The 17,178-nt window shown below is 35.1% G+C and overlaps 2 protein-coding genes across 3 annotated transcripts; both read right to left on the reverse strand.

Moving 5' to 3' along the window:
* Positions 1-712: 712 nt before the first annotated feature.
* On the reverse strand, positions 713-10,245 carry LOC147382248 (DNA double-strand break repair protein). 2 transcript variants are annotated; one of them, XM_086427927.1, is made up of 7 exons: positions 9,964-10,245; positions 7,880-7,967; positions 7,026-7,100; positions 5,463-5,496; positions 3,782-5,333; positions 2,191-2,284; positions 713-1,434 (listed from the first exon to the last, which is right to left on the reverse strand). In XM_086427927.1, the coding sequence occupies exons 2-7, from the start codon at positions 7,957-7,959 to the stop codon at positions 1,395-1,397; spliced, it is 1,875 nt and encodes a 624-aa protein (XP_086284053.1). In that variant the 5' UTR covers positions 7,960-7,967; positions 9,964-10,245; the 3' UTR covers positions 713-1,394. The 2 variants fall into 2 exon arrangements, with proteins under 2 accessions (XP_086284053.1, XP_086284054.1); XM_086427928.1 differs by lacking the exon at positions 7,880-7,967.
* A 2,245-nt stretch (positions 10,246-12,490) lies between these two features.
* LOC147382249 (Cytochrome b561/ferric reductase transmembrane with DOMON related domain-containing protein) lies at positions 12,491-15,236 on the reverse strand. Its single transcript, XM_086429325.1, has 4 exons — positions 14,930-15,236; positions 13,911-14,310; positions 13,484-13,767; positions 12,491-12,774 (listed from the first exon to the last, which is right to left on the reverse strand). The coding sequence occupies exons 1-4, from the start codon at positions 15,113-15,115 to the stop codon at positions 12,544-12,546; spliced, it is 1,101 nt and encodes a 366-aa protein (XP_086285451.1). The 5' UTR covers positions 15,116-15,236; the 3' UTR covers positions 12,491-12,543.
* Positions 15,237-17,178: the final 1,942 nt, after the last annotated feature.

Raw genomic sequence — 17,178 nt, forward strand, 5'->3', positions numbered from 1 at the left:
CATCCCCACCTTTCCAATTTAGAAATGAGGCATCTCATCTAAAGACAAGGTACACCATTTAATATAGATAACAATTGTTTATTTATTTATAAAATAAGGTGGATTTGAAAATACTTAGTCACAAGGTCACATCTTTATTTAGACAATACAAATTAAAGTTATAAAAAAAAAAAAAAAAAAAACTACAAATCCCAATGGACTCCACCAAGTTTTATCGACTCAATCAAGATTTTCAAAGTATTGATCGAGTCACCTCAATCATCAAATTAGTAATTAAACAATGTGCTATATGTTTCACTGTGAAAACCAATCCACATCATTCTTGAACAATATCAAGATGATTCGGGTGGAGTCATCTCAGGTTTCAGTACATGAAATATCCCCATATTTGAAATGTTTTGCCATATACGTAGGATTCATGAACTTCAAACTATGAAGCAAGAAGGAAAGCAACTCAAGCAAACCCTGGCCAGGGATGGTGGTTTTGATGTGGCACAAAGTGTTTTTTTCCCCGGTAATGATAATGTAGGGCATCCCATATCCCTTTTGGGATGAGACTAGTCCCTACGTTTGCACGCACCGACCCAAGTTTCCCAACATGTACCAAAGTAAATCATGAGGCGACCCAATTTTGAAAACACACGAGGACGCAAACCCAACGCAAGTTCTACCAAATGGGCCAACACCATGGGGTACTTCACACAAAGTTCAATCCTCCCAAAACAGCTCCCATAGTAAGAATTCAGTCAGCAACTTCACCATGTTGTAACAATTTGGAGACTCAAGTACACAAGTGAAACCCTGCTTTTAACTCCATGTATACATTCATCAATGGTCCTGGCATCCAGCATTAATGTTTCAGTCTTTTCCTGCATATTCTTGCCACAATAACAAAAGTGTATATCCGAGTTCACGCAGACAATGGACAACAGAAGCAAGAATCACGGGGAAAGATGATTTCAACTGTACGATCAAGTTTTTTTATGACATTATATCAAGCATTTTTTTTTCTTCTGAATTTGGATTGCCACCGAATATGTTCTCTGATGGTTATGAGTTGTGATGAATGCGATTGAATGGAGAGGCCACACCATAAACCATGTTCACACCAACATTTAATGCATGAGAATACCATCATCACCTTTTATGTCATTGAACCTTGGAAAATTTTGCATGATTTCATTCTGATCCACCCTTTACTTACAGACCCAAGATGGTGATGCTCCTCAATGGCTCACAAATCTTGAAGCAAATCAGTTCAGCCACGAAGGCAGCATTTCATCTCCACAATGGTCAAGTGAGTAAATCGAGGCTTGGCTAACAATAAAAACGTGATGCGCTTCAGCCCAGCAAATTCCTGCCTCCCACCCGTCATATAGTAACCGAATGAAAAGCTACTCTAGGCCCATCAACTCCTTAAGTCTTTCCATTTTGCTGCAAAAGTTGAACAAATGGAGTTCTCTCATTTTGACCATAAGTACTTATTTTATTTATAATGTAAGCTCCTGATTTTAGAGGTACATTGTAACAGGGGTGCAACATGGTCCGATTCAAACCAAACCCAAATCAATAGCTGTGGGCTCGTTTGGTTTGGTTCAGAACAAGTTGCAGTTTGGTTATGGGTTAAAAAAATGGAGAACCGATCAATTTGGTTCGGTTCTTGGTTAAAGCCTTGTATAGAACTGAACCCATCATGTAATAAATAAATATATATTACCGATCAATTATATATATATATATATATATATATATATATATATATTTATTTATTATGAAATATTTTAGGAGTTAGGACATAGATTAATGACTTTTTTATGGATAGGTTTATGATTTAATTATATAAATTTTATGTTTATTTAATTTTCAAGAAAGTTCATAGAATTTTGACAACCTAGAGAACTGAATCAAACCGACCTAAGTTTGGTTTGATTTCATTGGCATTTGGGTTCGATTCTGGTTCTTATTTAATGGAACCGACCTATGTTGGATTGGTTCCAATTTGGCCCCAAACCGAACCAAGTAGCCCACTATTGTAAAAAGACATGAGATATGGCTAACTAGACGATGTTTTCAATAAATATTTGGAAACACCCGAACAGAAATGAATCAGTAATGGAAGTCAGACCAAGTTGCAATAAGAAACTGAGTTTTCAAGCCTTGGTATGGAGACTTTAGGGTAAAAAATGATACCTCTTTGGAAAGGAAGGTAGTAGCTCTTCAACAACATGAACAAGAACTTGACCACCGATATCTTCCTCATGGGAAGTCTTCACTTCTTTGTCATCTGTACATGATAAACAGAGAAATGGTCATTCAACTAAATGTTAAAAAAAATAACAATATAATGTACCGGTTGAGATCATAGGCCAATTATGCCCGATTTGATGACGTTATCCATCTAATTAATCAACTCTTTTGAATTTTCCTTACTATTTTCTGAGGTAAAAAATAATGTGCTAAGAGACTATGGCTGTGTTTGGATTGACAGAAGTGGAGAGAAGAGAAGAGAAACTCAATTTCTCTCCACCATGTTTGGATTGACAGGAGAGAACTTAGGACAACTTTGAAATTTTTAAATGTCTTAAAAGAGATTTAGGGGCAGAGTTGGCATTATAATATATTTTAAAAGAGTTTCTCTCCATTTTTCTCCTCTTCTCTCCACTTTTGAAAAAGAAAGAAAACTCACCTTTTTTTTTCTCTCCAATTCTTTTCTCTTCTCTCCCCACTTAACAATCCAAACAGGAGAAATGGAGGGCCTCATTTATTTTCTCTTCTCACCATTTCTCTCAATCCAAACACAGCATAAAGGTCATTCTGGGGTGCCCACCATCATCTGTTATTCTGTTTCATTCCTCTGCATGGGTGTGGCACATGTACCACTCTGCTGCTAGTAGAGCACCCTTGAACTACCCCTAAATCAAGTTTCATAGATGGTTTAGAAACTTAATGGTATATTGTGGGTTTCAATTGAGATTTTTATTATTAAGAGATGAGGAAGCAAGCTCCACACTCTCGCAATTGCAACTTCAGCTTCCTCTCATTTAATTTCCTGAATATTATGATCCCTCGGTCTCAAGTAAATATTTTGGAGTAAGACTAGCCTTACAAACTTCGTAAGATTTCAAATCTTACCAAGGGTCTTTGAGTTCACCTTGTAGCATTTAAAAACATGATCTGATGCTACAGGGTTGGACAAATTCTATGAACTTTGAAAGAAAAAAGCAGTTATTTTTCAAGGTTGAATTTTAATTTTAAATTTGGTAGTTTGGTGGAAGTTTGATAGAAATCCATTTTCAAAACCTTGGATCAAGCCCAAAAATAATTGTTTAAAAAAAAAATTGGATATGAGTTTTTAACATGAAATCTAGAGGGTTGCGGTGTTGGACTTGCCAATGTGGTTATACATTTGAGCAAAACGACCCTTAGTAAGGTTTAAAATCTTACTTAGAAAGGAAGGTGTTTTTTCAATATTTTGGTAATTTTTCTGTTCCTATCATCAGGACTATATGCAAGATACGATCATGAACACACAACACAAAAAGATCCTACATACATACAAGTCCTGTTGTTTTGTTTAAGAGCTGAACTAAATAGGAAAATGACAGTATACATCTGTGATAGAGTTGTAGGGGTGTCATCCCGAGATCAAGACCATCAGATATTCCATGAGTTGCTGTGGGTGTGAATCCCGAGGACTTGTTTCTCTATTGGGCTGACACCCCTATGGTGTCCACCATGGGCGGATACTAGCATTCCTCTTAAATAAGAGTCCTTACAATACCTTGAGAATCTTCCGGATCAGCAACTCCGCCCCCAAGATATGATCTTTCATTCCTCTCTAAGTCTACACCTTTCATCTGCACAAATGATCCTAATAAATGGCCGATGAGTTGATGGGCAACCAAACTTGTCTCATCGCAGATTTCTTGGATGGTAAGATATTGGTTCCCGCTTGTGTTTTGTGTCTCTTGAGGTAAACTTGATTCATCGTTGGAAGGGGAAGAACAAGAACCAAAATCATGCAAGATACCCAAATCAGGACCCGTAACCAACTCAGGTTGAGATCCCTCGATGGAATCACTATTTAAGTTTATATCAGGTGTTGAGAGTGGAGAAGAGTCAACTGGTCTCGATTCCCCAACACTCTCAACTTCATCACTAGAATCAGAACCAACAATTTGCGAGCAATTAGGTTTTAATCTTTGATCATCTTCGTCACTTTCTTGAAAATCCTCAATATACGCATTGCTGAATTCTTCATCAATCTTATGGTCTTCTCCAAACAAATCCCATGCAATCTGCCTTACCTGACTACTCACATTTAATACACTATCTACCTCTTTTTCTATGTCTTCCTTCGAAAAACACATAGTTGGTACACTTTGAGAATTCCTATTAATGATAGCAAGAGTTTCTAGTAACGGCTTTGGTACAATATCCATCTCACTACACTCGAAGAGAAAATCAATCAACATTCTCTTAATAGTTGCTCGGAAGTGTGCAATTGAGATTTCTGACTTAGGATCCCATAAATGTTGCAAGTCTTTTACCTCAACGCTCTTAATGTCCATCATTTTAAGGACCTGCAGAGCTTTTAGGATCTCATTATGCAAGGTTTCTGTTTCCGAAGAGAAATGGAAGAACTCTGGCATGGAAAGATTTGGATTCTCCGATGTTAGCTTGAGAGCTAAAGCTGCAACAGCCATTGCTTTAGCTAACGGTTCCTGTAATACACCCTCTTTGTCGACTTCCGAAAGCATCTTTTCACAAGTATTTCTCAAATTTTTTATCAAACGGGCTCGAGTCCATCCAGATTTGGTCAACTGCAATTGACCGACATCAACTTGGATACCCCTAATCCTCCTGTGCATTGCATTCAAAGATTGAGAAGGCATGTCTTCGAGTCCCTCCATTATCTTAGTGATGGCACAGTGCTTTGATATAGCTGTGGAGTCGAAAAATGACACATGAGTCTCTAGAAAATTACGTGGATCTTCGATAAGTTGTGGTAACCCTGTCAATAGTCCCATATGATACTTATGATTTGGGTTTCTGAGTATCTTCGGGAGATGTTCTTTAATAATTTTTTTCATTTTCCAACGTGTTTTCTCAAAGTTGATTGAGCTTCCTGTAGCAATATTAGCTAGATTGAAAAGTCCAATGTTGTTCATATCATCAAGCATTGAAGGAAGAGCCCTTGAGATATCAGAAATAGAAACTGGTTTAGTTGTGTCAACGAGATGTAGGTAATCCCGAACTACATAATGCCCACTTTGATCACTCGATGCTCCAAAACCTCTTTCGACTGAAGTCCTTACATTCTCATAGGAAACCTGAATAAGCAGAGTCGGAGTTAAGCTTTGTCAATAAAGAGAGAAAAAAAAGTAGCACATTTGATTAATGTGCCATAATCTTATGGTCTAAAAAAGATTTTTTTTTTTTGAAATTACAAAATGACTCACATCATCCTCCCTTAGCAATGACTCTGGCAAACACCTGTGCAAATAACACAAAAATGTTAATGAGTCAATCACATCTAGGTAACTATTAGTACATATTCTCCAATGTTATCTAAAAAATGAACATTTATGGAAACATATGTAACCAGTAGTACTTGATAATATGGAAGGGAGAGAACCTTTTTTTTTTTTTGATCAGTAGGAAGAGAACTAACTCAAAATTTTACAATTCAGCTGAAAAGAAATTAACTGTCTAAAATTAAAATTTATGGACACATATTACAACCAGTAGTACTTATAACATGGAAAGCAGAGAACTAACTCAAAAAATCTATGTTCAACCTAGTTGATTGAATTATGGAATCTCTTTTATGCTGTGTTTGGATTGAGAGAAGAGAAGAGAAGAGAAGAGAAGAGAAAAGAAAATAATTGAGTTTCTCTCCATTTCTCTCGTTTGGATTGTTAAGCGGGGAGAGAAGAGAAAAGAATTGAAGAGAAGCGGAGAGAAAAACAGGTGAGTTTTCTCTCTGTCCAAAAGTGGAGAGAAATCTTTTAAAATATTTTATAATTCCAACTCTGCCCCTAGATCTCTTTTAAGATATTTTAAAATTCCAAAGTTGTCCCAACTTCTCTCCTGTCAATCCAAACATGGTGGTGAGAAATTGAGTTTCTCTTCTCTCCATTTCTCTCAATCCAAACGTAGTTAAAGTAACTATGCAATCATTTAAATCCCATTGAAAAATTGACGCAAGGACATAAATGTGTTTGTATAGGGTGAAAATAAACGAAATTTGGCTTTCCCCAATCTCTCTATTTTCCAACCCAAAGAAACCAAAATATATATCAAATAGATCTTGTGTAGAAGAATCGTTGATCCATAGATTTGCTGAAAGTACACATTTGTAATACTAAACTAGCTAGTATGTATGATATAAATATGAAATTAGAAATAAAATATTTTTTTCCCCAAGAACAAATTCAAAATGCGCAAACCTAAGGAGAGCTTGATTTTGATTCCAACCCTTACAAATTGGTTTTGAATTGAGAACTGTCAATGCAGTAATTATCTTCCATGTAACTCCTCCCAAAATTTGAAAAATAAAATGGGGATAATTTTTTTAATACTTTTCATCTGTTTAAAGCTTCGATAAAGTAATGAACAATTAAACCCAACCAAATATTACATGTAAACTTTACTTCAACATGTTATAAACTAGACAAGTTTTCCTAAAGTTAAACTATTTTAATGCTATGCTATGTGACCGCTACTTACTAATCAAACATAAGAGGAAAAAAAATATATAAGACCATAATAAGACTAGATATGCCTTACGAAGTAGAATCTTGGGTGATCAGGAACATGTATGTAGATGAGCAAACATGAAATAAAAATATTCAAATGGACGAGTGACAAGACTAGGAAAAATATCTAAGGTGGCCTAAAAATAGCTCCAAAATCCCATGGCACACTCAGCACGAGAACATGTGGTTGAACTACTGTGATTTTGATTAATCCTTATAATGGAAGACCATAAAAAATTAAAATACAAGAATGTTTCCACTTACACATCTGTCAAAAACTTGGGTGTTTTCAACCGTTTTTGTTCAGATTTGGATGCTGTGGGGAGTCCCATCAACCACCTGCATAGAATTCGTACAAATTGTTTTCCTCTATGAGCACAACAAAGAAACTTCTGAATTTACAAACAATAAAATTTCATGCAGAGATGCAAATTGACTTCAAATTTACTCGGGAAATCAATCTAGTGACAACATATCATGGTGTTTTATTGCTTCAATCAAGAGAGATAAAGGAGTTGAAAATTTTAAACAGAGAATTGCGCCCCAAAGTATATATTGGTTGAAGCATTGAAGTAAAATAATAAAAAAACTATGAAGCATGGGATAAAAAATTCACAATGCACGCGATCATAATTCCTACTTAGAAATGAGAGAATTGACAGCTGTCACTCAAATTCTTAAAAATAGGTCTCATATCTGTATCAGATACTTCAGAATGTGGAAGGCCCTCCTAGCCCAGCTGACCCACGCACAAATAAAGTACTTGGTGTTGATTCCCAAAAACATTTGTAGGAGATTAAATCATTCCTTGCCAATAAACAGTCTATGGAAGTTGACTCAGTTATTTGTGTATCCTTGGATGATACCGTACTGTTTTAAGTTCAAGCATTGATACATTCAAAAGTAAATCCAACTGGTATCAGTAGTTCTTTCCCATTTTTGTAATACAAATGCATTTTAAAAGAAAAAATACGTAGGAACCACTGATGCAGAAATATTGGACGAAGAATGCAAAAAAAAAAAAAAAAAGACAAGAACTTGTAAGGCTATGTACATGTGCAAGTACACAAATCCTATGTTTATTTACTTCGAACTCATTGGTCTAATGATCTACTAACCTCCTTTTCATTTTGAGCTGCTTCTCTTCAAACTGAATGTTTGACCATAACGAGTCACAATCCTCTTGTAGAAATTCCATTCTCAAAGCTGGAAAAGGGATCTTATGATCAGAACATATTCTAAGAAATCAACTCCCCACCCTCCACACCCTCACAAAAAAATAAATAAATAAATAAATAATCGAGGCCTCACACACCACTACTTTGAGTTGATAATTCATTCTACCACACAATCCATTAAAGTTATGAAACATCTCAACTCACACATGTGGTCGTGAGAAGCATGCTCTTTATGGTTAAGAGTTCATCAGAAAAACAAAACTAGAAGTTAGTACCTCAAAAGTACATTTTCTCCCTTCCCAAAATGAGATCAATGGTCACCCACATCAAAAACTAAAATTTTGGAAACCCAAAACCAAATGCTTTGTTGAATCTACCAAAACACTCAAACCCCTTTTTTAAAAAAACACTCAAATTGCCTATGGTTTCAAAACAAACCCATCTTCACAAGCTATACTGGTAATTCTATCAGCAAGCAACCAAGTTCTCCACACCCGACAAGCAATGTGTGCTAAGCCCCCCTTCCCAAAATGCCTACAAATCTATGAATAAACAAAAACATCCCTTTCAATAATGTGCCCTCTCTAACTCAAAATACCTCACACTAATGCATGGTTTCAAATCTCAGTTAGATGTCTTGTTCATGAGCGAGATCGAGTTGTCTCGGACGAGATAAATCATTTAACTCAGTTTATATTTAATTTTCAATATATATTCATATATAAATAATAATAAATTCTGTTTATATATAAAAATAAGGTAAATGAGACGATGATTAGTCACTAGATAATATTTTTATTTAGATAATAAATTTAAATTGTAAAAAAATATAATTATTTTAATAAAACAAATACAAAACCCCAGTTGACAAGGCCGAGTTTTACTGACTCGGCCGAGATTTTCAAAATATTGTCCAATTCATCTTAGTTGTCTAATGAGACAACATGTGAGATGATTCACATAGTAGTTCCAGATCATTAAAAAACGATACTGAGAAGACTTGGGCAAGTCATCTCGGTCTCCAATGAGATTTGAAACCATGCATTGATGGGGTAAAAAAAATGAACATTCCCAATAACCCAATCAAGACAAACAATTCTACTTGTTAATGATCAAAGATACAAAACAAATGTACTTGCTTATGATTAAATTTTTTTTGAAAGGAATTGTTACACGACCGCTACAACCATGATATTATAAACACAAATTAAATCCATAAGCTAAGAAAAATCTCTCTTGTGCTGGAATAAAATAACAATTTATCTAGTTCAGACACGTGTTGCCAATTAGTGCAAATCTTGAGGTAGGACTAGTTTAGAACAGATCTAGAAGAACGTATTAAGATCTATTTTGGAATCTACACTACGTATATCTGTCATGAAATGTGGCTCACTCTTATCCGATTGGGAAAAAAAATCCTAAAACGGGAAGACCTAATGAGGAGGAGTTATCTTATTTGGATAAGGAGAGATTGATTACGATTCCTTTTCAGCGGATGATACATTAAAAAGGAAGAAGCCTTGGGGCTATAACGTAATTGGGATTGTAAAAGGTTTTCCCTGGATTCTAGTGAAATTGACTCTAGGGTGTTTGTGGCATAGTTGCGAGATTCACAACGAACCCCATAAACAAATATATCTAGTGTTTTCTCTCTTATTATTGTACTTATTGTGTGTGATTGATCAAACGAGAATCGACTAAGAAATCAATGATTGTTGGAGGAATTTGGGAGATTGGGAAAATCCCTATTTTTTGCCTCCACACTATCATATCTAGAGCTCACATACATCACCTTTAATTTAACAATAAAATTACTAATCATACAATCAAAATTAGACCAAAATAAATAAATAGACCTAACCAGGCTAATTCAAACAAGATATTTCAATTACAAAACAAAACAATCGTGTTTTCCACTAATCGATCAATTAAAGAATTCTACAAAAACCTAAAATAATTGTAATCAAATTAGGATAAAATAAATAACCTCTAAAACTATTAAGAATAAGAAGAAATATATACACCTCGAATTAAAGGGAAGAAATTCAGATAAAAAAAAATCCTAAAAGGGGGGTCATGAATCAAAAGCTAAACTCTTTGAAAATCTGAACCAATTGACGTGGTCGAGCAGTCTTAGCTCCTTAACCGCTTCGAAAATTTTCAAAGTTTTTTGAAATTCTCGGTTGGAGAACAAGATGACAGTGGTAACGGAAACTATAACGGTAATGAAAACGGTAACGGCGAACGAAAGACGGACACGCTTCAGGCTAGATTGTGGGAGATAAAGAAGAAGAGAGAATAAGTAGGGATTCTCAGCAAGGATAACTCGGTAATTTTCAATTTTTAATAATAAAAGAAGGGTAATTATAAAACCACCCCACGAATTAATAAGGGCAGCCCCACACAATAGCCAAGTTGTTGTCTCATTATCCTCACCGAAAATCAACCTGTTCCGAAACTTTAAACCCCATCAAAACAAATTCATAAATTGTAAATCGTCTAAATTTTTTTTTTTTAGTAAACTAATTTTGATGGGGTTAGGAATTTCATAATAGCCTGATTTTTTGTGAAGATTACCTCTTTATCATAGAGATTATTTTACCGAAAATCAATTCATTCAAAAACTTTTAACCCATATAAGATAAAACAATTTGACTGCATTGTGGGTTGTCATTATTAATTCATGGGGGTGGTTTTATAGTTACCACCACCCCCCCCCCCCCCCCCCCCAAAAAAAAAAAAAAAAAAAAAAAAAACAAACAATGAGAGGTGAGAATGTTAAACGTTATTTTAATGGAAGCTGGAAGTGGATTTGGAAAAATCACTTCTCGATTTTGAGTTTTTCTCAAAAGGTTGTTAACATGATAATAATTACTTGTTTAAAGGTTCATTTTTACCAAAAAGGGTGACGTTACTTGCACACACCTAAACTGCACAATGACAAGAATAAGGAGTGCGATTTTTCCCTTTTCTTACGTGTTCTTTTTTTTTAATATTTCTTGTGAGTATAATCATACTAACAAATTGCAATAGTTTTTTTTATTTTATTTTAAAGAGTCACGATCTAGAATGGTGTGTCGTTCCTATAACAACATCAGGTGTCTACATGGCACATTTTTGTTGGAGTTCAAACACATCAGGTTGCGTGCACGACCAAGTTAAGAGTCTTGGTGTTTTAAATTCCAACAAAAATGTGCATTGACACCTTATTTTTATTATAGAAATGAGACACCATTCTAGATCCTAACTCTTTCTTCAGAAGGACCTATCAAACCTCCCCCTCTTTTTTCTTCTTCTTCTTCTTCTTCTTCTTGTCTCTCTCTCTCTCTCTCCTTCTTTAACATCCGACTCTCTCTCACACAATCTTCTTCTTCTTCTTCTTCTTCTTTACATTTAGAAAACTTCCAATGAGTTTATTTGTTGAATCCAAATTATATGGAATCATTTTAATCATGGTGGAAAAAAGAAATGAATGTAGCACTATTCACATTTAAGATTATATATATATATATATATATATATAATTGAAATCATTTTGAAAAATATTATCTTGAAATAAATTTCAAAAACGTGTATTTTATGGTAGCAACATCAGTTCTGTACAAGTATAAATCAGTTCTCTAAAAGATCTAATTTGATTTCCATTAAGCGAACCGATTCCATAATGATGAATCATTTTTTTCTTTCAAATTACGAGCATAAGTAAGCATGTTTTTTACGAGATTAGAAAATGAACAATTAAACTTTACTAGCTTAGCAAACTAGCATCTTAATGTAAAAAAATAATACAAGATTTACAGTTTGGGTGGGTTTTGGGAGCAAGTTCTTCATGATTCCAAATTGGAAGGACTAGGTTTTTAAAGGTTAGGATTAAGGTTTATGAGACTAAAGTCTTATAGTTTAGGTTCATGGGTCTTAGGCATGGTTTTAAAAGTCGTTCGAGACTGAGACGTATCGCCCAAGTAAACTCGATATCGGAACTAAACAAGACCAACTCACAAGTCACTTTTTTGATCAAGATTTAATACCCCACGTTCAATTTTTTGATTTTTTGAATGAGACTTCTCAAACGTATTGAAAAACTCATTTGAGACGACTCGATATTGGGCCTAGACAAGACGAGATGTGAATAGATTTCATCTCATGGCCCTTAGTTTTCAGGGTTTATAGATAACGGACTGGGCCCATATCTGGGCTTTCCCAATCCATAGACCATGGTCTTGTCCAAGGACAAGGACTAGTCCCGGGGCACGTGCAACACCCGCACACCACACGCACCAAGTAAGTAAGGGTGCACCATCGCAGATGATCCCTGAGGAATTAATGCTCATATTGGGTATCAAACTCACAACCTAGGGAATTAATGCAAATCACCCACGATTTCTTCTTCAATCTTGTTACCTTTAAACTTCAATGGTTTGGATATCGGATTATAGTTTCCAATGATTTGTTTCTTATCGATCGGATGGGTTATTAAATCAAATCCAAAGAGAGCGGATTTCGGGTTTGATCCAATCCATTGACAGCCCTAAAATAGAAAAATTAGAAAGTGAAAAATCAATTACTTGAAATGACAATGATGGCGAGTGAAGGTTCTCAATAAATCACTTTCTTGTCCACAATCTTATTTCCAAAATTATTGTAATAACCACCAAAATTGCTAGAACAACCCCATAACCAGCATTCCATCCACTCCCTTCATTCCCTAAATGAATTCCATAGAAAACATTTGCTACTGCAAGAATAATCAAAACCCTTCCAACACTGTGGTGGTACCAATTCCAGTATTTTCGCACCTTTGATTCCTTATCAGGTCGAGCTAGAAAGGCCATCACCTACAAAAATTCACCGAAAATTAACATAAATTGGGGTGTTTAACCAAAATGGGCAAATATCTTGATCGTTTAAGTGCAAAATCCAACAATCAAGATAAAAGACGTATCCCAATAATACATCACGTATCTATAAGATAAAAAAGTCGTGATAATACGACTCCCCCCTTTGACATACTCCCCCATACTCTCTTGACGTGGAATGTGCATAGAATTTTCCCCGGGATACACAATTGCCCATCCCCATAAATATGTGTAGTTGTGTATCCAAAGGAAAAATCTATGGCTCTATGCACATACCTCGTCAATGTCAGAGAGGGAGTCAGAAAATCATTATTCTAAGATAAATCCCAACCTTATGATATCACTTTCACACGGTTGGGATTGTGAGTAACCATATGAGTTCATTTCCATAAGTCTATGAATCTCGACCCATTAAATAAAATGACCATACAATGGGTACCCATTTTGATAAAAATAGATAAATAAATACCAAATAGGGTATATGCCCATTTTGATAAATATTTTAAAATTGTGTCTACGCCAGTAATTTCGAGATCATACATGCTTGTTTTCATATTATCCTCTATAACACCTAACTCAACATCTTTATATTCAAAACAAACTAGAACAAAGTTTATAGTTTTGATCACAAACACAAGGATGATAAATGAGAATCCCTATGATGAAAATCGGATTATGAGAAACAAACCTGGAGGCATCCAAGCACGATGATAAAGATCCCAATGGTCTTGTGCCTATCGACTTCGACGCTAAGAAGATCTTCTAAGACAAGTCCCGCGATTATGCCCGATACTCCCAAGGTAAAACCTAATATTTGGATGGAAATATGGGAATAAAACCATATAGGATCCCATCGTCTCAAGTAGCGAGCAGACATGGCTCCAATGAACATAAGAATACCCCATCCCAACATATTTAGTATACCATGGCTCTTCCTCAGTCTAGAATGTTGCCTTTGTTGTGTACTTTCACCTATAAATAGCAAAAATAAAAGATAATTAAATTTAAAGAAAAATTAAGAATGTTTCAAGGGTTTGTTTGATTCGGTATGGAAGATCGGTGGGAGATTCATTTTTCATGAAAAATGAATTTTTACACACTTGGGTTACACTCACCCGAGTTGTAATCCAAAAGTGTGGAGATCTGATCTCGGTGCTCCGACAACCTGTTGTCCGTCAACGGAAACCTATTCCTCGGCCCAACCGAGTAAATTAGCCTCGATTGAGGTTGGGTGATGTTCAATTGGAAGGAGAGGAACAATCGTAATGATTGGGATATAATCGTGGTTGAGTTACTAACGATCGATAGGCTCCCTTGATCGGGCATGACCTGATTTGGATTAGTTGCTCCAAGATAGTATTGCTTAATGACTCCACTCCCATTAGGTGGTACCCAACCGACCATCGCACTAGACCCAACCATCTTTCCATTAGTCGAAAACCCGATTGCAACGTACGAGTTTGTATTTGGGGCCGAGAGGACGAAGTTCCATATGTTCGATTTGCTCTGCAAATACTGTAAAGTAGGTATTATGTCATATTCTATAATCACCTCCACAACACATCACAACCACCACAAAAAACAACAACAACAACAACAAAAGAAGTTACAACTTTTGAAAGTTGATAGTGAGAGTTAATTATAACTTCAGAACAGTGGTTTGCGTTGCGAATACGCATTGATATAATAACTTCTAACTGCCAATTTTCACCCTTAATTCTTTGCTTTCAAACGAGCCCCTAATATGAATTTAAGAACCGATCTTTTGGATTGGATTTCTATACATGCAGTGAAATTTGATTCGGAACTCGGTCAAGTTAATTCATCTCAAAACATTTCACATAGATACTATAATCACAAAATCTAAACTTATATCAAACATAAATATTTACATTCTTAAAAATCAATTTTTTGAGAAAACACTTATTTTCAATACATACCGGTCTAATCTGGAGTAAAACTGGATTTTGTATCAAAATTCCTTTTTAAGGAATCATAGAAGTTAAAATTACAAGAATTGGCCTAGTTTTCCAAAAATTGGCAGATATTAAAATTAGAAAATTAGTACAAAATATAATATTGTAATTTATATCAATCAGAAACATTTAAACACAAATGATTACAAAGAACTTACTCTGAGGATGAAGCCTTGAGAATCCCAAACAGAATTACAATGAAGAACATTAGTCTCAAAGGAAACAAGACCACTGAGACTGAAATTAGAACTACAAGAATCTGATTGTGAATCCACATGAGAAAACAAACCAAAGATCAAGAAAATTATGAAAATGAAACAACATCTCATCTCTATCTTCCCCATCTTCTCTTCTCTTCTCTTCTTTCTTTTTTTTTTTTCTTTTTCTTTTTCTTTTTCTTTCTTTCCCTCTCTCTCTCTTTTTTTTATTTTTTTCTTCTTCTTTGGTTTGGGAGATTGGTGGGGTTTCTTAGACTCTAAGGAGAGGAAAGAGGATGGGTTGGCTGATGATCAATATCAAAGTAAGCTGCTAGAAGATATTTCATTTCAAACCTAAAAAGAAAAAAAAAGTTGATTAAGACATATATACCACTCCATGTTGTTGGTGAATATGTGAGATTTTTATTATGTATGTTTTCGACTTTTAATGGCATTACCCCTTGATCTCATTTCTTCTTTAAGAGATTAATTGCAAAGGACTTAAATGCCCTTATAAGAGGTTAATGCCCGGAGGTCGTGAATTCGATACCCAGAATGAGCATTCCTCATGGGTCACCCGCAAGAGTGCATACTCACTTACTTGGTGTGTGCGATATGTTGGGGTTGCAGGTGCCTCGAGACTAGTCCTTGGACAAGACCATGTTTTATGAATTGGGCAAAAGTCCAAATACGGATCCGATCCGTTGATTACAGGGATGCTCAATTAACAAAATAAATAAATGTGAGAAACTATGTATGTACAATATATGAACAAGAATTGCATTATTTGAAGATGAGGTTAGAGGCTAAATTACTTGAAGATAGAGAGATTTTGGGAGAAAAGCTAGAGGATTTTTTATTAGAGGTTGAAGATAAGGGCATTTTGAACATTTTTATTAGTCTCCAAGAGTTAACAAAAGTCAAGGAATATCTCATGGAGGAGTATTTCTTAATCAACAAAAACATAATCATAACCCACAGTGGTTAGTTATGGAGGGCAGTTGGAAATTTGTTTTCTTATTATATGTCTACTACTGCTCATATGATGCACATTATTTTAAATCTTGACCATTGAATCCGACGTCGTTGACCATTACTTCTTATCAATGGTTAAGATCACTTGACTGAACTAATGGGCCCACATAACAACTTGCACCACCCATGTGATACAGCCTTGCATCCCATCATCATGCAAGAAGCTATTATTATAATAATAGCTTCTGGCGTGACATTGGGATTATTGTGATTCTCATAATTATAATGTGGGGTGTACATATAACTGTAGATGTGTGTCCTCGTGATATGAATGAAAAGTATCTACGGTTATGCGTACACCTCCACATCAGACATGTGAGAATCACAGTAAATCCAGCGTCACCCCAGCATTAGTGTTATTTTTATTACGCACGAATGCATGATGGACTATAGGAGTGGTTGACCACGACGAAACCCTTAGCCAAGTCCAACTCCATAAATAACTTGGAAATCTGACCAATTCAAGCTAGAAATCCACTGAGTTGGATTGGAATCTTGGCCGAGTTATTCGATTATGTTTAATGTATTTCCAATTTTTTTAAGAAAAAAAAAATGAATGTAGTTGCTCATAACAAATATTAAAATTTCATATTTTTATTTGACTCATATGAGTCGACTCAATGGGCATTCGAGTCAAGTCTTTGAAGAAACAATTTTTTTAGTCCTTGATTAATATACACTACATCCTACATGCAAACAAAACATCGATAAGATGAAAGAAGAGACACAAACAACACGGATTCATTGAAGGGTTTCATCACAAATTAAAGAATAATGATAAATTGACTTACTAAATTGACACTCTTGATGTGGCATGTGCACAGAGTCATAGATTTTTTCCCTTGTGTATCTCAAAGAAAAAGATCTATGGTTTTGTGCATCACCACGTCAAGAACGACAATTTCTCCCAACTCCAAATTTAATGATTGCGTCAGAGTTATTCCATGAATTTCGTTTCTTTATTACATAATTATTTTTTTTTCATTAGTTGGTAGCCCTTCCGGCATTTACCTCTTCCATGTTTCTCTCATAGGGGAAGATCTCATTAAATAGACAAAAAAAAAAGAAAACCCTAAAATAATCAATATCTCACGTCAGTTAATTAAATAATGATCAAGATATGATAACTCTCCGATGAATAATGATACCTTTGGAGAATCACAAATCTTTGAGAT

Source organism: Akebia trifoliata, chromosome 16 (assembly GCF_017979445.1).
Source record: "Akebia trifoliata isolate Shusen 1 chromosome 16, ASM1797944v1, whole genome shotgun sequence".
NCBI lineage: Eukaryota > Viridiplantae > Streptophyta > Magnoliopsida > Ranunculales > Lardizabalaceae > Akebia > Akebia trifoliata.